This window comes from Mastomys coucha, unplaced genomic scaffold (genome assembly GCF_008632895.1).
Source record: "Mastomys coucha isolate ucsf_1 unplaced genomic scaffold, UCSF_Mcou_1 pScaffold16, whole genome shotgun sequence".
Lineage (NCBI taxonomy): Eukaryota > Metazoa > Chordata > Mammalia > Rodentia > Muridae > Mastomys > Mastomys coucha.
In genome coordinates this window covers 68760528-68785374 of record NW_022196898.1, presented here as the reverse complement: position 1 = coordinate 68785374, position 24847 = coordinate 68760528, and the positions used below count along the sequence as shown (strand labels likewise).

The 24847-nt window shown below is 43.4% G+C and overlaps 1 protein-coding gene across 4 annotated transcripts; it reads left to right on the top strand.

Moving 5' to 3' along the window:
- Positions 1-5346: 5346 nt before the first annotated feature.
- Positions 5347-20696, top strand: Rwdd3 (RWD domain containing 3). 4 transcript variants are annotated; one of them, XM_031375308.1, is made up of 5 exons: positions 5347-5480; positions 17240-17727; positions 20012-20127; positions 20230-20345; positions 20475-20696. In XM_031375308.1, exons 1-4 carry the CDS (start codon positions 5396-5398, stop codon positions 20342-20344), a joined length of 804 nt encoding a protein of 267 aa, XP_031231168.1. In that variant the 5' UTR covers positions 5347-5395; the 3' UTR covers position 20345; positions 20475-20696. The 4 variants fall into 4 exon arrangements, 3 of the variants coding, with proteins under 3 accessions (XP_031231168.1, XP_031231169.1, XP_031231170.1); XM_031375309.1 differs by having other exon boundaries at positions 20230-20366; XR_004119797.1 differs by lacking the exons at positions 20230-20345; positions 20475-20696 and having other exon boundaries at positions 17240-17859.
- The last annotated feature ends 4151 nt before the right edge of the window (positions 20697-24847 follow it).

The following is a 24847-nucleotide window of genomic DNA, read 5'->3' as shown; positions in this document are numbered from 1 at the left end:
ACCAGTAAGATAGGGATCCGGGTGGTGGGGGGGTCAAGGGAAGGAAAAATGCTGGGTCTGTAGAATTATGTGACATTGCTTCTCGGCCTTTTGGCTTAGATCAAGTGTAGAATTCTATAACAACTTAACTTCATGACCAGCATTAAACTTGATGTGGCGGGGTTGCTTCCTCATGGCATTGCCCTTTCTCTTTAATAAAGAAATGATATGAATAAATGATACTTAATTTCTTCTTCGATATTTAGCCGAGTCCTTGGTCTCTCTGATTAAACATGGTATTGTTCATATTTTCTTTAACTGCAACATTCATGGACTGAGATCCAGCCAACAGCATCCAACTGGACCATGTTCTTCTGCATGTATGAGGACCTGAGATGTTGGACCATCTCAGGTCATCAAGATCCATACAAAACTGGGGAATCAAGCTAGAACAGAGCCACAAACCCCAAGTCTGGTCTAGACATCATCTCTAGACCAGAACACGTGAGAGAAGAGCACATGAGTGCTGTTAAGGCCCTGGAAGTTTTAGGTTCTGTGCATTTTCCATCAGAGCCATTCCTAAGCCATACATCCCTTAAGCATCTCAGGTTAGAATCTTTTAACCTTATCATGCCACCCCATCCTTCTCTCAGTCTTCCTGAGCTTGCTCTGCTGGGCTTGCTTTCTTTCCCCTCTGCTTTTCTTACTGCTTTTCCTCTTAAAAGAACCAGTCAGCTTTCAAAACTGATATACCCAGAAGAAATGATCTATTGAGTAAATTTAGAAATCAACTTTGAATATAGAGAACATAAACCCCATGAAAGAGAGAATAAGCCATGGCTCCTTACTTGCTCATTATACAGCCACCCCTCCTTGCTCCCAAACTATTACTGAGTAGAATTTCAGACTGTCACTGTTGATGTCATTATTATGTCACGTTCTTTATGTCTTCTCTACCTTGTAGATTTTTTTTCTCACCATTTTCCCATCTCCACTCTTTCCCTTTTTCCTTCATACCATCTTTCCCCCTTCTATAGAGTTTCTGTTTGTTTATCTTTAAGAACCCCAGGCTCCACTTTTGCTACTCTGCTCTGGAGCCTCTTTTTATCTCCCTCCATGTGAATCACTGCCTTTCCTAAATAGCTGTATTTGCACATTTATAGCTCCTTCAGATAATAAAAACTGACACTCCTAATCATAGGCTGTGAGAAAATATAACGAATAAAAGGAATATATTTGCCACAGCAACCAGAATTAAGCATTGGGTATTATTTTAACTAGACAGACCTTAAAACTCTAACGATAACGATGAGTTGTTTGGATAACATTGATAAGCATTGAACAGTCAGTGGACATTGCCCCGGGGACAGCTTCCCACCAAACAAGCTGGAACTGTTTTGATACCATTTGTATTTAGGAGCCAAGCACAGGCAGACTGCGAGAGCAAATACAGATTATCAGGATGTGCTGGCATATCTTGACCCAAAACAGAAATCTGGGCCAAATTCTCATGCAATTCGGTTGTTTCTATTTCGACATCATGGTGAAAGATAATTTTGCAGCTTCGACTCTGTAACAGAGCAGAAAGATTTGTGGTCAATTAATAGCACTCATCTGTACCCTCTTGGAAGCCTGAGACATTCCTGAATATTACAAAATTATTTTTCCTGCTGGCAAGTTTTGGGCAATAGCATGGTTCTATGCTCCATCCCCACTGCCCACAACCATGTCAGGACCTTGAACTTCACCTTGGTTAACCACATGTGGCAATTCTTGTACTTAAACCTCTGGAGAGAGTTTGTGACTACAGCTGATTGTATTTCCTTATCTAGATGGAAGGTCAGAGTGTATGAGAGCAAGGACATCTTGCTTCATCTCTGTCTCATCAACAGTCACAGAGTAGAGGCCTGAATAAGCACAGGAACTCTTTAGACACACAGCATGGCTTCTCCTGCTTAGCTCTATGTAGGAAGCTGGCCTTTAATGCCCTTCTTCATTATTTTAGGGGCTGGAGCTCAATCTTGTAGACCTTGAGAAGTCCAGGCACGTACTCCACCACTGGGTTTTGTCCTCAGCCTAGCTGTTTTTTGAAAGCAATTTTTAACATTCTCAGATCATGGACTGGCAAGATGGCTCAGTGGGTAAGAGTAAGAGCACTGACTGCTCTTCCGAAGGTCCTGAGTTTGGATCCTAGCAACAACATGGTGGCTCACATCCACCCGTGATGAGATCTGACGCCCTCTTCTGGTACGTCTGAAGACAGTTTAGCGTATTACGCTGGCCGAAGCAAGCGGGACTGTCCTGAGTTCAATTCCCAGCAGCCACATGATGGTTCACGACCATCTGGGCAGCTACAGTGTACTCATACACATAAAGTGAATGAGTAAATCTTTAAAAAAAAATCTCAGATCATAATTTTTCTTATTAAACCCCCTCAGCTCTTTCTCAGAATAACTAACATTTCACCTCTCCTAATTGTGTTCAAATTGGGTCTTGTTGTTTGCTTGTGCAAGTGGGTTTTGACTTACGATTTTAGACTCAAGTATTTAAGTTTACACATTACTCTTGAGACAGGTAATAGAGCTTTCTGGAAAAATTAAAAGAATTACCTGTTCACACTGACTTCCTGGGTTAGTGGTTTTTAACTGGGGTGAGAGGGTACGAGTCTTTTCCCGTTCTAGTCTTGGGGATACTACTCTTTAGGAAAAGTGCGCGGAAAGGTAGTATTGTTTTAGCAAATCACACACTGGTGTGTGTATTTGTGGGAGGTGGGGCTAGAGGTGGATAATCCTCTCACTGCAGACATCCACTTCACATTTAAATATCTAGAATTTCAGTAGCCGCTGACTAGAAGAAATCTTATTACAAGAAAAATGATTACGGTGTGGTGGTTTCGGAGGCCTGCCATGTACCTGCTATTTTTCCTTGTGTGAGAAATGCCAGGCAGACACCCGCTACCTCTGTGATGATTGCTTCTAAATGTCAGAGTGCAAGAAACGGATTCGAGGGACTTCAGTGTCTCGGGGTAGTGTCAGTTTAGAAGACATTCACATCGACTTTTTTATTTAAACATGCTAAATGAAGTATGAAAAGCAGGTTAAGGAATCAACGGAGAAAGGAAAGCGAAGAAGAAACCCACTGACCAGAAAATTTTAAGTACGATAATAGATGGCTGTACTTTCCCATCAATCCCCACGAACCCCTTGCTGACAGCAGGCTCCGATGATCACCTCCTAATCCTGCTGACAGCTGGAATCACGCTGTTCGTGTTACTTCGTTCATATCACACATTGAATCTGAAAAATTAAAAACAGGATGAGGGCTGTTCAGTTATTGGGTGGACCATCTTAACAAATACGACAAATAACCAAATTGATATTTTTCCATTACTTTTAGCAGTAACATTGGACTTTAAACTGAAAATTGAATAACAGAGTGATGCTGTAAATCAAAATGTGTAATCTGTTCCCCACATCTCTCTAACAGTTAATTATGAACCCACTGAACTTGCTTGAACTGTTATTTTGGAAATAACTCAAAGGAATTATTTTTTCTTTCTTCTAATACAAATTGGCCACATTGTAGATAATTATGTGTTTAAATAAACCTTTATCTTTTTAATTATGTGCACAGCGTGGTTCCTAATTGCCTGGGGTCACTGAAATCTCAGGGCATCCCTGGGAAAGCTTTTCTTGTCTGTCTTGTCAGATTCCCTTCCTCTTCTTGGAAGCCAATTTCTCTTCCTTTTTCAAATTCCCCTTTCAGCAAGAGAAATGATGATTGGGATAGTAATGTGGGCCAGGTAAAATGACTCTGACTCATAGAAGTCAGTGAAAGAGTCACTGAAGACCTACTTAAATTCTTTGATGTACTCACAGAATGTTATTTCTGATATGAACCAGAGGCATGGGACCTCTCTGAGAGAGCCAAAGGGCCTCTGGGAGCTGCAGAATTTAAAATTTTTATTTAGAAAAAAAAAAAAAGTCAAATGCACCTAGACAGAGCCACTTACCACAAATGAATTTTGCTCACTAACGTCGAGGTTGAAACACGATGAATTACTTATTCTATTATCCCATCATTGCTGCGTGTGTTTTGAAGTTTAGGTCAAGATTCAACTTAAGGGTGATTTCACCATTAAGTTTCAGGGGTCACAGTGGTAATAAACACATTATGTTGCATGCATCGAATATCACCTGAACCAAACCAAACCACCAAACCAAACCAAACCAAACCAAACCAAACCAAACCAAACCACTGTAAAGCTAGTTTATGGCTTTGGACTCCATCCCACTAGCTAAGGAGTCTTATCTCAGTCTTTCCTCTTCTGCACCGTCGACAGGAAAGAGGCCCTGGAATCTAGACCTTGTCTGTAATCCCATGGCTAGGGACCAGGTCAGTGTCCTGGAGGTCATTACCATTCTCTTTTCTGAACTAGCTTGACCTCGAGGGTCACTGACAGCAACATGAGGACTTGGAATTTATGTTTTGTCACTGTGGGATCTCAGGACACAAAGTTCAAAAGCCCCATAAGGGTTCGCTCACCTTGTTTGGCTTTTCTTATTTATTTAGGTTTCTTTTACTCTCCCCATCTCCTCCCAGCCTAGTATAGGGGAAGCATGATGTGTTCACAGCCTGGTGTTCTTAGAGGGGGCTTTGGGGGCTTTTCAGGTCTTTCTCAGCACTAGAAAACCACAGAGGCAGTCTCCTGAGAGGCTTTGCCAGAGCCTGACAAATATAGAGGTGGATGCTCACAGCCATCCATTGGACCGAGCACAGAGTTCCCAATGAAGGAGCTAGAGGAAGGACCCAAGGAGCTGAAGGGGTTTGCAGCCTCATAGGAGGAACAACAATATGAACTAACTAGTACCCCCAGAGCTTGCAGGGACTAAACCACCAACCAAGGACTGCACATGGTGGGACTCATGGCTCCAGCAGCATGAGTATAGCAGAGGATGGCCAAGATAGTCATAAATGGGAAGACAGGCCCTTGGTCCTGTGAAGGCTCTATGCCCCAATGTAGAGGAATGCCAGGGCCAGGAAGCAGGAGAGGGTGAGGTGGTGGGCTGGGGGAGGGGGAGGGAATAGGGTTTTTTTCGGAGGGGAAACTGGGAAAGGGGATAACATTTGAAGTGTAAATAAAGAAAATGTCTGATAAAACAAAACAAAACAAAATAACAAAAAAACTCTGGGAGTGAAGGAACATTCTGTTGGAGTTAGTGAGCAGAGAGCCTAGGCGGGGCTTTCAGACATCCGCCACGCCCACTGACACGCCCATCTCCCCGTCCTCCGCCCCCCGCCCCGCCCGGTCCACAGCCTGCCGGGCTGTGAGGCCGGGGCGCCCCCCAGTGGCCGTAGGCACGCTTTGCTGCGCGAGGCAGCGGAAGTGGCTTCGGGTTCTTCTGTTCGCTAGGATATGGCAGAGGAAGTGCGGGAGGAGCTCTCGGCGCTGGCCGCGATCTTCTGCGGGCCCCACGAGTGGGAGATGTTGAGCTGTTCAGGTGAATACCCTGCCTCTCACCCTGCGGCCAGTGCGGGGAGACGGGGGACCCACTGTCCTGTGGCCCTGGGCAGGAGTGAGAGGGGGTTGGGGGAGGGGCTGGCCTGTGCTCGCAGTGCCCTCCCCTGAGCTCGCCCTCCTCCCTTGTGCGCTCCTGCAACTAAAATGGTGCGCCCTGCCCTTCTCATGAAACCCAGTTCCCCCAAATAGTCAGTACCCCCCATAAGCATTTGTGCATTACGTCCTTGACAACAGTACTTGGTTGTCAGCCACGTGGAAGGCAGTCAGGAAATGCTGGTTAGGTTGGGTGAAGTTTGATTGCCTGTTATTATTGTTGTTGTTGTTATTTTTTTACTTAAAGATATTTTTATTTTTACATTTTTCAGGCTGCTTAAAAGTGGCAGCCAATTCCAGACTCCTGCTGGACATGTAATCATGCAGCTTGTAAGCTTGTATTCATGGATGCCTTCTCTTCTAACATAGGCAGGGCACCGAGCCTCTTCTCTGAGAGTTTATAATCTGTAAAGCTATTATTATTATTATTATTATTATTATTATTATTATTATTATTATTATTATTATTACTAAAAGCTAAAATTTCATTTTTGCCTTGGCTTCCCTCTTCTACTCACACGTTTAAGTTTTAAAGTTTTTTTTTTTTTTGAGTGTGTATGAGTGTTTTTGCCTGCCTCTATATATCGGTACGATGAGTGTGCCCAGTGCACAAAGAGGCCTGAAGAGGGCGTTCAGGCGCTAGGAGTTACCTGGGCTTTGTGAGCCTTGCCTTATAGGTACTGAGAACTGAACCCAGGGCCTCCAGAAGAACAGTTAATGCTCTTAACAACTAAGTGTCCTTAATTTTCCCTTTTTGGGAAAGTGTGCTGATGCAAATCATCCTCGATTTTCTCTGAGCTGTCAACTATGTCATGTACATTTTGAGATTAATAGGAGCCATCCCTCTACTGTTACAATGTAACTACGATTGAAATGGCTTTTCCGACCATAAATTGGCTTACCTCTAAGAAGACAGTGTGAGCTGTGCTTGACCTAAGGAAGCTACATCTATGATTAGGAGGGCTTTGGGTTTCCATATGGTAAGTCAGTGACCCTGGGAGTTGACCCCTTTCTTTTATTCCTTCTTGCATGCACCCAACTGCAGACCTTCCTGGTGCTCTGTGATGTTTCAAGCCCTGTGAACTTTCTAGGAAAACAGAGCTGCTCTCTTTTTAAGTGCCTACACCTGTCTTGTATCTTTTTGAAACTTCCTTAAGACCCCTACGAATGGATTTATTGTAGGGATTTGCCACCTTCTTCTGATTGGGTAGCAGTCCTAATCACTTAGCGTCTCCTGTCTCCACAATTTTCTGTATTGATAATTGCTTCTGCCTGAGGCAGGTATTTAAAGGGATCCCTTGTGTCTCTGAGTTCTTGTATCATGGTTTACTTGCTAATATTCGGGAAACCTGTAATATCTCTGTAATATTGTAAACAAACCTGTAATATCCCATGACATTTAAAAAAATGGTCATGGTTTGCATTATGAATTCATGGTTGGCCATTAGATACTGTTGACAGGTCAGAGAAAACCCCCAAAAAGAAGTGCTGAGAGAGAGAGAGGGAGAGAGAGAGAGAAAAAGGAGGGGTGGTGGTGTCTTAATACCACGAACACTGTGGCCTTTTATCTGCTTTTAAATTGAGCATGACTTCAAGTCATGCCTCCTAATTAATTTAATTCAGTGTTTGGGCATCAATAAGTAATTGAATTATAAAGGAATTCAGTGTAACAACTTCGGACATTTTGTTTCTAGAAGGTTCACTGGAGAGTAGAACAGTTCAGCGATTGCAGCAGGAATGTTTGACACAGTTGGGAGCTGTAAATGAGGCCAAGACGTTATCAGAGCAGACCCCGTGAAGCAGGCTTCGTGGCTTCCACCCTCACTGTAGGCAGCAGTTTGGGTTTCAGGGTGTCACTCTGTCCCCCATCATTTCTTTCCTGGCCTCTACCAAATAACTCTCTCTTGTCCTCAGTGGGATTAGAAGAATATTGCAGAGGGCTTGCATTTCTCTATAAGACAGAAAGACCTGGGCTGACCCCAACAGCCAGCTCTTAAGGTCCTGAGCTGCAAAGGCTTGAACAAATGGATGGGTTCAGTGTAGTGGGGGAGGGGAGCGTAAATTATGTGAAGAATTTTGAGGGGATCTACATCCTGGCCACTCAGATGTTAGAGTAAGTTCAAAGGAAGAGGCGCTGTGTGTAACGGTCTCTTAAGGGTTGCAAATGATGGAAACAGCATCTTCTCAGGGATATTCTGTTCTCCATCCCACGAGTCAGCCCAGGTGCCAGGTTTGATGTCCTCAGCTTCCTGATCTTCACTGGGGTCTTGAGAAGCTTTCTTAGCTTTATTTTGCATCGAAGATCACTGATGATCATATCGATTAAATAACCGCCAAGCTCCACAGGGTTGGGCTTGGCACTGTGTCCCATTCCTCTGTAGCAAAGGGGCTGGTGCAGGAAAAGTGCTTACAGTAAAACAGTCCACGTGTGGAGAACGAAACAGTTCTTGAGCATCTAGAACCATAGGATGGGTGGGATCTGGCTTACATTCAGAACAATCCAGTTGGTGGTGAGAGGCCCACCATTCCCCTTCAAGCATGCGTGTGTGTAGTCCGTTTTGAAGGTGGTGGCCAAATTTTCCTGGTGGGATCATGGAGAGTATATTGCTGTGGTCAGTGCTTGTTAGTAATGGAGTTGCCGTTTGGACAAGGTCTCACAGGGTTAAAAGTTGCAAAGGAGAGTAATCCCATAACTGCTTAACTGCATCACCCAATAGGCTGGCTGGCGATATCTTCCCAGTGGGCTTTGTGCTTTATTAACACTGTACTTCAGATTGGGTTCCACCCTCTTGCAAAACCATTACAGTAACACATGGATGTTGTTGCCGATGGTCCTGGCTGAACGTATCTCTCTAAAATCCATACCATCTTAGACTTTAAAGAACAAGGTTGCCACCTTTTCCTTCCACTCTTTTCAGTTATTTTGTTTCCTTCTCTAAGGACAATTATAGCATGTGAAAAGCCAGAGACACTGTGTGTAAGAATCTCTCAGGGTTACGAATAGTGTAAACACCGTATTTCTAGCATGAAACAAGCATTTATATATGCATGCTTGCGGTGAATGGCCTGGGAGTAAGGAGTAAAGAAAATCTTGCTCTCATGAAGCATGAGGAGTGTGTGGGAGGCCTTTTAGTGCTTTTCTGTGCAAAGGCTTTGAAGATGTGTAAAAACTGGGCAAAATAAAGCAAGCACAGAGAACGTGAGCTAGAGATGTTATGCAAATGGTTTCTCCATGCATGAGGCACAAATCCTAAAGACCTCCTCCTCATAGATTTTTGTTTACTTTTCCAGCATCGCTGTGATGGGAGTGTGTATCTGCTATGTGTTATAGGGATGAGGTAGGGAGAAAGCTTTAAAACAGATCAGAGTAGAATCCGGGATCTAATTCAGTTTCTTTATTTGAACTTCTGTCATCTGCCATGTCACCAATATGATTTCTTTCAGGAAAGGTTAAGGTTTGGTTGCTTATTTTAATACAGAATCCACCCATGTAGCCCACTCGGGCTAGGAACTCTAGATCCTCCTGCCTCAGCTTCCTAAGTTCTATGTGTGCCTGGGCTAGGAAGAGTAAGGTCTGAGCCCCTCTCCATTGGAGTTGTAGCTGTAACTACAGCTCAATGTTGTTCCGAGGCAGAATGACTTGGGCAAACAGTTACTGTGGACCTGAGCTTGAGCTAGAAGGCAAACCCTGCATCTGGGGTGGAGGTGAAAGTGCCTTGCCTTGGACCCAAATAAGACACGAGTCTTTTGGGAGTTTTGCTTTGGTAGGGCAGGCTTGCGCTCTTTAGGATGGAGGCGCATCGAGAATGGTGTTTGTGAGTTAATAGCTGTCCTGGCGTGGGAGATGGGACAAAGAGTATCATCATATGTACACTTAACAATGATTTTTGGGGGCCATCCTCTTGCTAAGCTGTTAAGAACTTTAAATAACATCAAAGCAGATAATAACTTTAGAACAGAACGATTTTCTTTTTCTTTTTCTTTTTTCTTTTTGTTAGAAAAAAGAAAAAGAAAACAGAAACAGACTTTGAATGAATGAGACACGCAAGGACTCTGGAGCAAAGGGGGCCAGTTATTGATATAGACACCAAGGCAGATCAAACAGGGAAGGGTAAAGATAGGCACTTCTAAGGAGTTCTTGGGAGAAAAGGAGTTCTTAAAGGGATTCTTTTTTTCTTTGGTCTCTCACCACATTTGGCATCAGAACAGGGTCTGTTCAGGTCTTCTCACTCTCCTATGCAGATAGCGCCATTTTTGTGCAGCCTTAGTTTGCAGCTCTGCTGTGTGTTTGTGGCACACCCTGGCGAGGAAGATCAGCTAGGGAGACCGTGACTCTGCCACTGTTAAGAATCAAAGCAGTTTTTCTCCCGAATGTGTCAATAGGGCTTTACTTCCCTAGTTTTCTAAAGTGATTCCTAGGTGCTGACCGGGACCAGAAAAATAACAGAAAGACAAAGGAAATGGGCATGGTGGTACGCCTTTAATCCCAGCACTTGGGAGGCAGAGGCAAGTGGATCTGTGAGTTCGAGGCCAGCCTGGGCTACAGAGTGAGTTTCAGAACAGCCAGGGCTACACAGAGAAACCCTGTCTTGATAAACTAGAAAGAAGACGAGGAGGAGGGAAGGAAGAGAAGGAAGAAGAAGAGGAAGAAGAAGGGGAGGAGGAGAAAAGGAAAAAGGAGGAAGAGGACGAGGGAGAGGAAGAAGACAAGAAGGAAGAAAAAGGAAATGAGGTAAAGATTTGCCTGTCCTCCGACAGCTTTCTGTGGACATTCTCCAGCTCATGCATTGCACTGGCCTGAAACATGTTGGCTTTTTACATAGCAGGGTACCGGGTTACCACAGTAGCTACCTGTGGCTGCTGCATCCAGTCCTCACACATGGGTGGCTTTAAACAACACATCTTCAATGTACCGAAGTTGTGAAGGTCAGAAGTCCAAAGTCAGTTTTCACCCAGATGAACTGAGATTGTTGGGAATGATGTTCTTTGCTCCCTCCAAGCCGCTGGGGAGTCCGTTTGCCTGCTTTTCCTGCTGTGTACCTGTACCCCCATCACCGAGGGTCTTCTTCCTCCATCATCAGATTCCAAAGTAGAGCTTCATGAGCCAATGGGTACATTTTCTTTTCCTCTGATAAAATCTACATCTCCACCTGTCTCCTACCCTGTCAGGACACTGAGGATGGTGTTTTTTAAGTAATTCAGGGCAATTTCCCCAAGTTAGCATCCTTACTCAGGGCTGCAAAGACCCTTGGCATGCAAAGAAGTTAAGTTCAGAGGCACAGGGCGCATACATCCATAGGTCTGTTACTTAGTACAGCACAGGTCTCAAGGACTTCTGCAGTCATGTCATCCGTGGTTATAAGCCAATAACATAAACTTAAGGCCTAGATAGCTATGAAACTTGCTTCTTACTAAACTCTTCTCCATTTGGGGAGGACGATATTACTCTTTAAAAAAAAAAAAAAAACAAAATTGGGATGCTTCAGAGGTAGAGAAAAAGTTAGTTTGGGTTAAGTATAATTGCGGGGAGCCTGCCCCCTGGCTGGGTCCTCTCTGGAAGATTGAGTAGGCCATCGCGGGGGTGGGAGGTGAGGATGTGTGTGCGAGTGAGAGGGTGGGGATTATGGAGGTTGGATGTGGGGGGCTTGGTTTTGCAAGTGTAAAGGTTGCTTATTATTAATAATATTTACTCTCTTAGATTCTTAGTTACAGTGGGGCCGGAAGCCTCAGAGGAATTGTCACCTTTTGCCTAAGGGGGGGGGTGTGAGGTAAAGGACTGCTGGCATTCTGGACAGGCAGCCAGAAGCCTTCCATTAGCCTAGGTGCTTAACGCTTGGTAAACCAGAGAGGAAGGCAAGGAAAAGAATTAAGATCCTTTACACAGGCATATTTGCACAGACACATATACATTTATACACCCACACTTGGGCTGGGCCGAGTCTGTCTCAATTAACTCCACAAGTATTCATGCATGCCTACATACATACACATATACCTATTATATGTACATATAAACAGACATATACATTTGGATGGATGGGATAGACCTCCCCAAGCCACCACACTACACCACACTGTCTTTATTTCTTTTTTTATTTCTATTTATTTTTTTTATTTCTATTATGTTAATTTAAAATGACAGGAGAGGCATATCAACTGGAAGACTGAGATGAAGTTTTAGGAAAGAGTCAATGATTTGCTACAGGATTTATAGAACTCAGAAAAATCTGTTAAACTCATAATTGGATTTTGTTATATACCAGCAGGGGAGAGCAAATCAGTCAAGGGAAAGGTACAGGAGAATCCATGAGCAAGCAACTGGGCATGGCCCTCTGGCAGACGCGTACAAGCGTGGCAGATCATCACAGCAGCATTGTGTGACTGGGAGACGTGTTGCCAGCCAGGAAAGTGCACTTTTCCCCCCTCACAGTAGCAGTTAGGAGGAGATTAGCTTCATTTGAGACTGCAGCTTCAGAGAGCAGTGATGTTAGGGGTTTCAGGACAATTTAGATGTTTGCCTTTATCAGGCCTCATGTAGGAGCACACATACCTGCATGGCTGACTTCAACCTCAGAGCGAGAGGACTCAACCACAATACCATGGTTCTGTGTAAATCATTCAGCTTGCCTGGGACCTTGGCTTCCAAACCCTCGAGCTTACAAAACACACTTCTATCAGATTGAATATTGTAAGGACTCAGGCTCATCTAAGCAACCCAGGCCTGTTTAGTTCTCCCTGTTCTTTATGGTAGCATTGATGAGGTCATGGGTCATGTTTGAGAATGGTGCTTCAGGGAGAAATGGCACTAGAAGTTACAGTTTAAGCAGTTATGGGGAGGCTGGCTAATGAGAAAATGGGAATAGGTGACTAGAGTTATATTTTGTGGAGATTGACAAACGGTAGAGAGAGAGAGGTCTGAAGCTTGTAGAGGAATTGGCAGCATTGGGCTTTTGTGGTGTTTTATAAACAAACATTTTCTAAATAAGAGAAAGAAGCAGGGAGGGTGGGAAAATGCACAGGAAGTTATCATGGTTGGAGTAAAACACTAGGGTGGGAGGATTTGCTGTGGGAGAGAGACCCTTCTTCCTCACAGAGGATGAAAAGGAGAGAGAGCAAAAAGAAAACGTGGTGTGTGTGGCCAAGGGATCCAGCAATTGCAACTTCTGAGCCAGGGGCAACTTCCCTGGCTTCAGCAAGAAGGAAGCAGCACCCCCACGTGGTGATGGATGGAACTGCTCCCCGCACACCCAGCATGTTGCCTGTATTGCAATATTCTAGTTCCATCTATCATGGTACACTGTGAGCAAACACCTGCACAAGAAAATGGGAGAGAACAGAGTGGAGTTCATCATGGTGGGGAAAGAGTGACTGTGAGAATGGCTCTCAGCCGTGGCAGCAGGAGAATGAGGCTGGTTTTCTCATATCTAAGTGGATTAGTGCTGGTAACCAGCCAGGAATGCAGGTAGACTGAGGCAGGCAGTGATGGGTGTCACCAGCATTATGTGGGGCAAAAGTTGCTTGTTATTTGTAATGTTTCTCTTCCTTTAATTCTGCTGTTCTAAGGCCAAAAGCCCCTGGCGTCTGGTAATTCTGCTGTTAGCAGGAGGAGAATAAGAAACAAACAAACAAACAAACAAAAAAACCCAAACAAACTAAAAAACGTAGTTTCTCTTTGGCCTCTTGCTGGCCAGGAGAAAGGCTTGGAGTTCGTTAACTCTTTGTGAGCGAGAGAGAAAAGAAGAGGAAGAAAGAGAATTCAAGCACATACATAGATGCATACACACACTTTGGCCAGGCCTGACCATCTGCTTCAATAATTCCATAAGTATTCATGCATACTTGCATGCATACACGATACCTATGTATGTATGTATGTATGTACATATGTACATACATATAGACAGTCAGACATACACATTTGGTGGATGGGGCTGAGTCCCAAATGCCACATATATACATTTGGTGGATGGAGCAGTTTGAAATGTCAAACTTTATTTCTTCTCCCTGGCAATTTTACCTTCTTAGACAAAAGTTCTTTATAAAATTAGCTCATTGATAAAATGTTGCACAAAAGGGGAGTTACAGAAGGATGCTGATAGTAAGTTCAAAGCAGTGATTCCTTCTGTCAGCTCAGTGTAAGTTCAAAGCAACAGTTTCACATGGGCGTGTTTTTGTCATGTGTGCACCTGGGCTTTATCCTTGGACCTAACCTAGCATGGATGTTTTTCCTTGACCACAAATTTGTTCCAAGCCTGCTTTCTTATCCTAGTGCAATTGGCCCTTGGCATGGGAAGGTCTACAGAGCTCTATCTGCAGCTTCATTCTATAGGAGAGTTGAGATTACTTGTATCAATTTTAAGAGTTCGACTAGAATCATTTTCAGAAATCGTGAAATCATCAACTTGTCTATAAAACCTTTACTATATGAGAGTACATCGCCATGTTGAGCTGCAGGAAATTTGCCCAATAGGGTGGGCTGATGCCCAGGAAACATTAGACCCTGTAATAGTGACAGCAAAAGGCATGCCAGCAGTGAGAAGCAACCCTGGGACGGAGTCTCTAAGGGCCCTGCATCTCCGAGCTCACCCATCGCAGGCCATGCAACACGGTGGGCCGTCTCCAGACAACTCATTTGCATACTTTAGCCTTTCCTGGATGGCTTCTGATAGATTAAGGCAGAAATCACACAGGAAGTATGGCCAGATGATAAACTTGAAGGTCCACTCCCCAGAGGCCCACTTCTTCTGACAGGGCCCCGTATTTCCAAAGTCCCACAGCCTTCCAAAGCAGCCGTGGCCCACCGGAGGAGACCGAGTGTGCAAACAGATGAGCTTGTGGTATACAGTTTACCTCCGCACACTGTAATGCACGAGGTCGTGTGCAGGTGGGGGTACACACATGGTCACTGTACGCCAAGGGTCTTCGTCACAGCGAGGGATGCTGAGCTTAAGAACCCCATAGTCTTTGGGAGGTCAGTTTACCTTCATTTAAACCATACAGGTTATCAAAGTATCGTGATAACACTGCATAAGTGTGTATAATTTTAATGTTTCTGTGTATCTGGTGAATATATTTGATGAAAAGATACACCCTCCAGTCTTAGGAAAGTTGCTGAAATTTCTCTCAGCTTTTGATCTTAAAAGGATATGCTATGTGTATTTGCTGATCAGGAAACATCTGCTTTCTGACCTAGAGGAAAGCGCCACAGACACTGAGAGAGGCCACAGGGAACTCTCTTTCCCCCCTGTTCCCCCACTTAAAACTGGATGTGGTAATGCATGCCATTAATTTCAGCATCTGGGAAGCCACTTGGTCTATATAGTAAGTCCCAGGCCAGGCAGGACTGTGTAGAGTCAGCCTCTCTCTCTCTCTCTCTCTCTCTCTCTCTCTCTCTCTCTCTGTCTCTGTCTCTGTCTCTCTTTGTTCTTTTTCTCTATCTCTGTCTCTCTGTCACACAGATACACACAAACATACAAAACCCCTAAAAACAAACACCTTTATGTTCACACATCTCTAATAGAAGACTTTGCAGGTGTAGAATAGAAGTTCAGTAAGATCTGTGTCTACCTTGGACTGAACCATTGTGCAGATCTGTGTCTTACCTAAATTTTTTTTTTTTTCATGAACAGCACAGTGCACAGGGTTGACATGTACCCAATGTATGCTTGCAGAATGATGAATGATTGAAGATTAAAGATTCTACCCCCTCATTGAGAGAGAATGCAGGCTTACTGAATGATTGCCAACAAGTTTATTCTGCCTGGTGACCCTGTGTTGTTTACAGGTCCATAAAAGCCCTAACAGCAAAATACATTAGCTGAACTGTTATTATTGGAGCCTACTCTGACAGTAAAATATACCATTAAAAAGATGAATACGGGCTGGTGAGATGGCTCAGTGAGTAAGAGCACCGACTGCTCTTCCAAAGGTCCTGAGTTCAAATCCCAGCAACCACATGGTGACTCACAACCACCCGTAATGAGATCTGATGCCCTCTTCTGGTGTGTTTGAAGACAGCTGCAGTGTACTTATTTATAATAATAAATACATCTTTGGGCTGGAGCGAATGGAGTCTACTGGAGCGAGTGGGGTTGACCAGAGTGAACAGAGGTACTAAAGTCAATTCACAACAACCAGGTGAAGGCTTACAACTATCTGTACAGCTACAGTGTGTACTCGTATGCATAAAATAAATAAATACATCTTTAAAAAAAAAGATGAATGCAATGAAAGAAAGGAGAGACTTAGAGCTAGTGAGATGTTTCAGTGGGTGGAGGTGCTTGCACATGGGTCTGACAATCCCAAAATCCTCCAAGACGATGAGACAGAACTGTTCTGCTAAGTTGTTCTTTGACCCTCCCCTGGCTACACACACACACACACACACACACCCCAATCATAATGAGAGTAATAATGATAGTATGTTAGTAGAACAAGGAAGGAGGAACAAAGATACTTGAAGCATGGGATAGCTTTTAGAAGCATATATGCTGTTACATTTAGAAAAGTTTTTCTTAATAGTATATACATTACATATGTAAAAGAAAAGATTATATGGTCATTGGAATAGCTACTGCCTCTGATTCTAGATGGTGTCTTAAAATAGTAGTTCCTGGCAGCTGGTATTGACATCCATTAAGGAAAAACTCTGTAACCGATGTGCTATGTCCTGTAAGAATCTGTGTAACAACAGCTTTTAGATACCGTTGGGATCAGATAGCCAAGGAGCGATTTCCGTGTTCTGTTAGGTTCTTTAAAATAGAGGATGTATTTGGGTCTCCATTGTTGAGGCAGCCATCTAGGTGTAGGATCTGGCTGCTTCTGTGTTGAGAAATAGAACAGGGGTGCAGAGAAAGAAGGAAGAGAGGCAGGCTGGCCACACAGCCCTGTGTCTGGACCCGGCTCTCTTCTTCACACTCTGATCAGGGCGCTTCTGCCCCCTGCAGAATGAATTAGCCTGACATTTTATCAACGTTTTGGAAAGTGGGGTGAAGCGATGTGGAACACATCAGAGTGGGGAAGCCAAGCACGTCTGAAAGAGAGCAGAATATTTCATCTCGTCTCCTACTCGTGCTCTGCCCCTCTCGGAGCCAGTGGAGGCTGACCGGACGCCTGCTCAGTTTCCGTTTATCCTGCTGCCTTTATGTCACACTGATGCGAGTGTGTCAGAATCAGAAGAGTAGGTTCCATCACTTTCAGTGTCACAGCCAGTCATCAGTGTCGCGTGGCCCTGCCACCACCCAGGTTCCAAGTGACTTGGAGTGGACTCCATACACGTTTCCTATACACGTTGCTGCTCCTTTGAACCCCTGTAAGAACTGAGTCGTGGTTTTCGTAATTACCATTGAAATATGGATGGAAATTATATGAATCAAAACTGCCTTTTTTTTCATAATTTTGTAAAAATGGGTGATAAAGAGAGTGAATTGCAAGTACATTTGTGTGGTACTGTTCATATATATTTATGGCTGGGGGAAATGACCTGTAAATCATGGCTTTCTTTACATTTTGTGTCTCTTCATAAAATAAACGCAGAGTTTTCCTATGAGAAATAAATTGAGGTTTGAAAGGGAAAATTTTAACTGATTAGTATTCCATTGAGATTGAGTTATGTAGAGCTAATGATTATTTTTGGATGTCTTCCAGAGACAGATGGGGCCGTGTTTAGAATTCACACAACAGCTGAAGGACTTGTGGGTGAGGATGTGCCCTTAGAGTTGGCGTTCCATTTACCAGCCGGTTACCCTTTGTGTCTCCCCGGCATCTCGGTTACCTCGGAACATCTGACCAGGGCCCAGTGTGGTGCTGTGAAGGAGAAGTTACTTGGAGAAGCCGGGAAGCTTTTGTCAGAACCGATGGTTCACGAACTGGTTCTTTGGATTCAGCAGAATCTCAGACGCGTCCTCAGCCAGCCAGAGACCACGAGCAGCGATGAGAAGTGTACTTTGCCGGAAAGCACGACTGTGGACGATGGACTATGGATGACTCTTTTGCGTTTAGATCACATGAGAGCGAGGACTAAATACGTTAAGGCTGTGGAGAAGTGGGCTTCAGAGTTAAGGCTGATGGGAAGACTGATGTTCATGGGTAAATTAATACTGATCTTACTACAAGGAGACAGAAGCAACATCAAGGTGCCGGAAAACTTCATTCTGAATACGAATCTACTTGCTTTCTGTTAAATATGGTGTATTTTTAAGTGTGTTTTGTAACAGTGGGATAGTCGAGGCATGGCGTTTCTGATTTACCTGTGGTCATGTTAAATGGTACTTTGATTTTTTTTCCTCTATTTTTTTAATATTTGTTTATCTCCTGTGTCTGATAATTTTGTCTGCATGTGTCTGTGCACCTCGTGTGTTTAGAGAAGCCTCTGGTGCTTACGGAGCCTGGAAGAGGGTGTTGGATCCCGTGGGACTGAAATTACCGGTGCCTGTGAGCTGCTAAGTATGAGCTGGGTATCAACCACGTCCTCTGGAAGATCTACCAAGTTCTCAACCATCTGAGCCATCTCTCTAGGCACCCAACCCTGTCTCTCCCCAGTTCTTTAAAAAAAAAAAAAAATGAATATCTTGTTCCTAACAACAGCTATAAACTTGCAAGGCTCAGGGTTAGCATAAGATTATAATGTAAAAATGATGCCACTTAATGGAACGACAGTTTCATGCTTATTTTTTTATTTTTTTAATGTGCATGGGTGTTTTGCTTGCGTGTATGTCTGTGCACCATGTATGTGCAGTGCCCAAGGAAGCCAGAAGAGGGTGTCGGCGCCCTAGGAACTGGAGTCGCAGGCAGTTATTAGCTGTCATTTGGGTATTGGCATTCAAACCTAGGTCCTCTGAAAGATCACAGAATGCTCTTAATCTCTGAGTTATCTCTCCAGCACCAGCGCCAGTTTTTGAAAAAGTCCGAGGGCATGTATTTGTTTTGTATTAATAATAAGCTGCATCTGTATAAATGAGGATGAAAGCTTTGTACATATTAATTTATTTCCATAGCTCAGCCCAGCAAGGAATATGTTTTTACGTAGTCTGCAAAATTCCTAACATGCAGGCACTTAGAAGTGCATCCTGACACTTCAGGGTTGTACCTGTAGTGCCTGGGAGGGAGGCTTGTCCTTTACAGCTGAGAGAGCCAGCCTCAGAGGAAGCAGGGGCAGCAGGACTGTCAGCACGTCACCTCCTCCCCACTTCTTCTTTCCACCTGACTTGTCCCAGCAGCTGCCTTCAAAGCCCTCATCTTCAGGCTCCCCAGCTTTCATCCCGAAGCCCCCAGCCTGTTTTATGAGGAGCCAGACAGGGAAACCTGCTTATTATGTCTTAAATTTTAACAGAGCTTCAGATCACTTAATAAGTTTTACATTGTCAGAATGGGTCCGACACCATTACGGAGGATTTTGCTTAAAACAGATTAGCGAGAGCAACCTGTAATCTTAAAGCGTCAAAGAGTAGCAGCCTAGAGTTTCCCCAAGGTGGCTCCTTCCCCCAGCCTTCATTGACATTTGCTTAGCAAGGTCCGTGCTGGGCTCTGGTATGGATAAAGTCAGAAGCCAGATTTGATCTATAGCCTGCAGTGGGGCCTAACCAAGGGACCACAGATTTTGAGGCAATCTGTGTGTACTATATAACCTTTGATCCTTTAGAGTAACATGCTAGCTGACAAAAAGGTGGAAACAGCTCCTTGTTCACATTTACCTAAGGCTCTGATTATCTTATCAGCTCAGGCACATTAGAATAAATGCAGCATTTGCCGACAGAATCATGAGTTTCTAACATGTCTGTGTTTTTAGATTATAGCTCTACTACTTCAGAGAAATGCATTTTTAAATAACATCCTCTAAAATGTCATCTGACATGTCTGTTATTTGTTTATTCTTATAAGATTGCATACTAGGATCAGGAACGTGCAGGTACATTTACAGGTGGGCAGCAGGTGGTGGGCCGCATGGCCCCTCTCGCAGCCCGCTCGGGGATAGCAGCGGTTGCTCTTACTGAGCAGTGTGCTGTGTTCTGGAAGGCTGTCATTCTCGAGGCGCTTCATGGGGGACTCAGTTGTCCGGATTCACGAGGAGGTAGATCCTGGCGGCACTCCGGCTGTGTGGAGTCAGCTAACTAAGGCACAGAGAGGTTGAGGAGCCAGCTTAACTAGTTTAAATAACTGGTCTAAACAACAGAGGGTTTAATAACTCACTCTAGTAGTGGCCCAGTCCAGATTTAGAGGTGAACCATTTGTTTTTGTTGCTCTATATACACCTCCATTCATGGGAACAGGGTTCTACCACCTATGTAAGGACACAGTGTTAACTCTGACTGCTCCAATCTGAGAATGCTCTTTAAGCAGGAAAATGCCAGTGGGTCCCTTTAGAGCAGGACTGCGCCTTTTAGCATACGTTCTGCACTTAACGTACGGATTATCATTTAGGAGTACCTGATCCTTCAGAAAACCTCCAAAGTAGATGTGGACTCAAGTGGAAAGAAATGCAAAGAGAAAATGATTAGTGTACTGTCTGAAACAAAAGTACAAACGGAACACAAAAGGTATAATTTAGTACTATTGCAGATGCAAAAGCAACTGAATGGGTAATTATCCTCTGCCGAATCTCCGCATATTCATGAGCTTCTCTCATATGTATAATACAGGTTTCTGGCATTTGAAGTCAAAGAGTATTCAACACTGGAGGAGTTACAAAAGGAATTCGAAGCTGCAGGACTTCAGGAGCTCTTCTCAGAGTGTGTACTGGGGCTGGTAAAATGAGGTGAATGACAAGGAACCCTTGGTAAAACAGCCTGTTTTTGATTTCCTGCTGCCTTTGGGGATGGGCTTATTGAAGTAGTCATAGAGAGCAATTTGAAATTTCTCTGAAGCAAAATCATTCTCATTTCAGGAAGAAAAGCGAGTCCTGTTTTATGGAATATTAAACATGAAAAGATCCCATATATTCTAACGTTTGCCAGAAAAGACTAGGTTCAATAGACGGGATTGTCTGAAGAAGAAATAAAAAAAACCCACGACGGTAAAGGAGCTGTTGTTTTTATAGAGACAATTTGTTTAGAAGTCTGCAATTTTCAGGCTAATTTTCTTGTAATTAAATGATTTCTTAAAGTAATTTGTTTTCATGTTTATTTTCTCATGTTTACACTTTTGCCATTTAATCGCGCTTCCAACCCATTCTGCTTATTATGTCTTAAGTTGAATGTTGAGAAAAATCTAACACTCATTTCTCGGTGCGGTTGCATAAGTCATTGGATTAAATACAAAACCAAGAAGTTTTACAGAACACAGTCGCTTTCTGGTGTTCCAAGAGGACACAGAATTGCTAGCTGGAAGACTACATAGTAAGTTCAAATCGAAATTCGTATTTGAAAAAAAAAATAATTTCTGGTTTTACAAGGGAAATGTGTCCAACAAAGTGGACCTTGTTTTCTGGATGGAAAAATGAAACAAACTATAGCTCTACAATTTTCATTGTGAAATCTTTCAAATAATGGTAAAATGCACTTACTATGTCCAAGGGAAGATAACTCACAGCATAATTATTTGTATTAAAATTGATGATGAAAAGTAAAAGGACTCTTGTGTCTGAGAAAGTGTTTATGTCCATACAGCTCCCTGGGCTTCGTAAGAGGCTGAGCTGGGACAGACAGGCCCAGAGAGTCCTCTCCCTGCACCTTAACAGTGTAGGTGGTGTTGGGTTGATCCGAGCACAAGCAGCCCATGCATGCATGAGTGTGTGTGTGTGTGCTGTGTGTGCTGCAGTGTGTGTGTGTATGTGTGTGTTGTGTGTACTGCAGTGTACAGGTAGAGTCAGAGGACAGCTTGCAGAGGGCTGTCTGCCTCCATTCTGAGGGTCGTGGGAATGAAACGCAGGCAGTTCAGATTGATGGGAAGAGCCTTTACCTGGGGCTCCAGCCATCTCCATGGCTGTGCTATTGCTGTAGGGACAGAGACTCTTAATTGTTTACATAGGTATTTTTTCCCAAAGTTTGCAGCTGTCCTTTCAGCTTGCTGTGCTTCAACTGACTTCTGATTCATTCATTCATTTACTCATTCCTTCTTTTCCACCCATCCATCTTCCTTCCTTCCTTCCTTCCTTCCTTCCTCCCTTCCTCTCTCTCTTTCTCTCTCTTCCTTCCTTCCTTCCTTTCTTTCTTTCTTTCTTTCTTTCTTTCTTTCTTTCTTTCTTCCTTTCTTTTTCCCATACAAGGTCTCTATTAATGTAGTTCTGCTGTCCTGGAGCTTGCTGTGTAGACCAGGCTGTTCTCCAGTTTACAGAGATCCACCTGCTTTTGCCTTGTAAATGCTGGGATTAAAGGCTTGTACCACCTTTACTGGGCACCTTACTTCTTAAGAACAGACTGACTTCTCATAGAAGAAAAAGATAAGCCATAAATACTTCCTTTCTTCCCTTCTTTCTTTCTTTCTTTTTCTTTTTTTACATTTTCTTTCTTTTAATTAGATATTTTCTTTATTTACATTTCAAATGTTATCCCCTTTTCTGGTTTCCCCTCCCAAAAAAAAGAACCAAAAAAACCAAAAAACCTTTTTCCTCCCCGCCCCCCTCCCCTGGTTCACCAACCCACCCTGTCCCACTTCCGGGCCCTGGCATTTCCCTACACTGGGGCATAGAACCTTCACAGGACCAAGGGCCTTTCCTCCTATTGATGACCGATGAAGCCATCCTCTTCTATATATGTAGCTGGAGCCATGGGTCCCACCATGTGTACTCTTTGGTTGGCAGTTTAGTCCCTGAGAGCTCTAGGGGGTACTAGTTAGTTCATATTGTTGTTCCTCCTATGTGGCTGCAAACCCCTTCAGCTTGGGTCCTTTCTCTAGCTCCTCCATTGGGGACCCTGTGCTCAGTCCAATGTATGGCTGTGATCCTCTATTTCTGTATTAGTCAGACACTGGCAGAGCCCTCTCAGGAGACAGCTATATCAGGCTCCTGTCAGCAAGCACTTGTTGGCATCCACAATAGTATCTGGGTTTGGTGATTGTATATGGGATTCCCCAGGTGGGGCAGTCTCTGGGTTGTCCTTCCTTCAGTCTCTGCTCTACACTTCCTCTCTGTAACTCCTTCCATGGGTATTTTGTTCCCTCTTCTAAGAAGGATTGAAGTATCCACACTTTGGTCTTCCTTCTTCTTGAGTTTCTTGTGGTTTGTGGATTATATCTTGGGTATTCCTAGCTTCTGGGCTAATATCCACTTATTAATGAGTGCATATCATGTGTGTTCTTTTGTGATTGGGTTATCTCAATCAGGATGATATCAGGATTACTATAGAAAATCAAACATTTTCAAGTTATCAAGTCAAGAATATAGAAGTGCTGAGAGGGAAGGAACTCATGGCAATGAACGTGGATGCCGTGGCGCTTGTGGCAGTGACTGTGGACACTTTTGCTCATTTGGGAGAGCTTGCAGAAGGAGTTGACTTAAGTTCTGCAAGTCTGAAGAACTAAGAAGTAGAAACTTAGACTCTGGAGGAAGAGAGGAGGCAGGGACCTGAGACTAGGCCTCCTGAAGGGATGTGCTGTAGGAGGAAGGGAAAGCTCAATGATCCAGTCAACCCAGGTGACAGCTAAACATTGAGATTCTCATTAGATCTGGGAAATCTTAGACCCTGAACTTGGATTGAGGAGGTCTGCCATTCTAAAGTTCTCAAATCCCCCGAATCTTCTTTGGGAGAAAATATCTTTCTTATAATCTACAATCTTTACCTATGAATTATTTTAAAATTCAACATCCAACAAATAATGAGGAGTCAAGAAGCCAGCAATAGAAACAGGCTTGTAGTTAGAACTGGAAAACAAAACGAACAAACAATAATAACAACAAAACACTGAGAGTTTGTGGGATGGCATGGTGGTTAATATTTGTCTGCTTGACACAAACTTAGACATGCCAAGGAATAGAGAATCTCAATTAAGGAATTTCCTCTATCAAACTGGCCTATGGCCATATCTGTGAGAGCATCTAATTGGTTAGTAATTGATGTAGCAGGGCCAAGCTAACGAGGCGTTGTCCCTAGGCAGGTGAGCCTGGGCTATATAAGAAAGGTAGCTGAGAAAGCCACAGGAAGCAAGCAGTAAGCACAGTTCCTCTATGGTCTCTGATTCAATTCCGGCCTTGAGTTCCCTTGATGACAGACTAAAACCTTTAAGGCACATAAGCCCTTTCTTTTCCAAGTTGTGTTTGATCAGCGTTTTATCACAGCAACAAGCAAACTAAGCAGATGTTAATCAATAGAGGTCCATTTTAGGAAATCAAATGATTCAAGATACTTCAGTGTCTTTAATGTAAGTATTGGTCATGGGTGAGAAATGCTGAGAGAGCAAAAGGGAGGGAAAATGTGGCTGGACGTGAGGAATGTTGGACACTCATTTTAGAAATCCCTTACCACTACACTGTCCAGTTTTAGCGCCAAGCATCCATACACACGCTTTTATGTACCTTTAAATTCTGCTCAGCAATTATATCTATCTATCTGTCTGTCTGTCTATCTATTGATCTAGCAAACATCTATCCATCTAATCTCTCTCTCTCTCTCTCTGTGTGTGTGTATGAATGTATGTATGCATGCATGTATGCTTCTGACTATTATTTTGGAGACAGAAGAAATTATGACATTCTTCACCCCAAAGGGAGAGACAGAGTCTTAAGAGCTACTATAATCTTTACTAGAATTCATTTTTCTAGTTTTATTTACAGTCCTTCCTAGATATTCTCTAATGCTAACCACAAAGATCATCACCATCAACACTTTTAGCATAAGTCACAGGGAATGCAGATTCAGAAAGAATAGTTACTACATACAAAGATATACAGGACAAGCAGCGAAGAGAACTTGCATAATTTGTACTTTGTATAACTGGTCAGGAAGCTGTGGTTGATATTTATAACTTATTTGAGCTTTTTCTTCAGGGCCAGGATCTTCATTCTGGAACAAGTGAGCCCTTAATGATTGAATTGCTTACTAACTCTCACTGTTAAATTGGAGAGTTTGATTAGGCACCCTAGAGAACCAGTAGGCTCCTCACACCTTTGTTGACCACAGTGTGCAGTAGTAGCAAGCTGACTTCCTTGTAACAATTTCATTGGTCATCCCAGCTAATACAAGTACCTTTCTCTGTGGTTTACAGACTTAGCCAGTGTATCTAATTGTCAGTCTTAGCATTCAGTTTACTTAAACCATTTTATGTGTTCTAGTAGAAACAGTCTTGATAATAAGACACACACACACACACACACACACACACACA

Coding starts and splice junctions, on each gene's coding strand:
- Rwdd3 (XM_031375308.1), top strand. CDS start 5,396: ATGGCAGAGGAAGTGCGGGAGGAGCTCTCGGCGCTGGCCGCGATCTTC. Junction 5,481..17,239: donor GGAGATGTTGAGCTGTTCAG/GTGAATACCCTG, acceptor GATGTCTTCCAG/AGACAGATGGGGCCGTGTTT. Junction 20,128..20,229: donor GTACAAACGGAACACAAAAG/GTATAATTTAGT, acceptor TGTATAATACAG/GTTTCTGGCATTTGAAGTCA.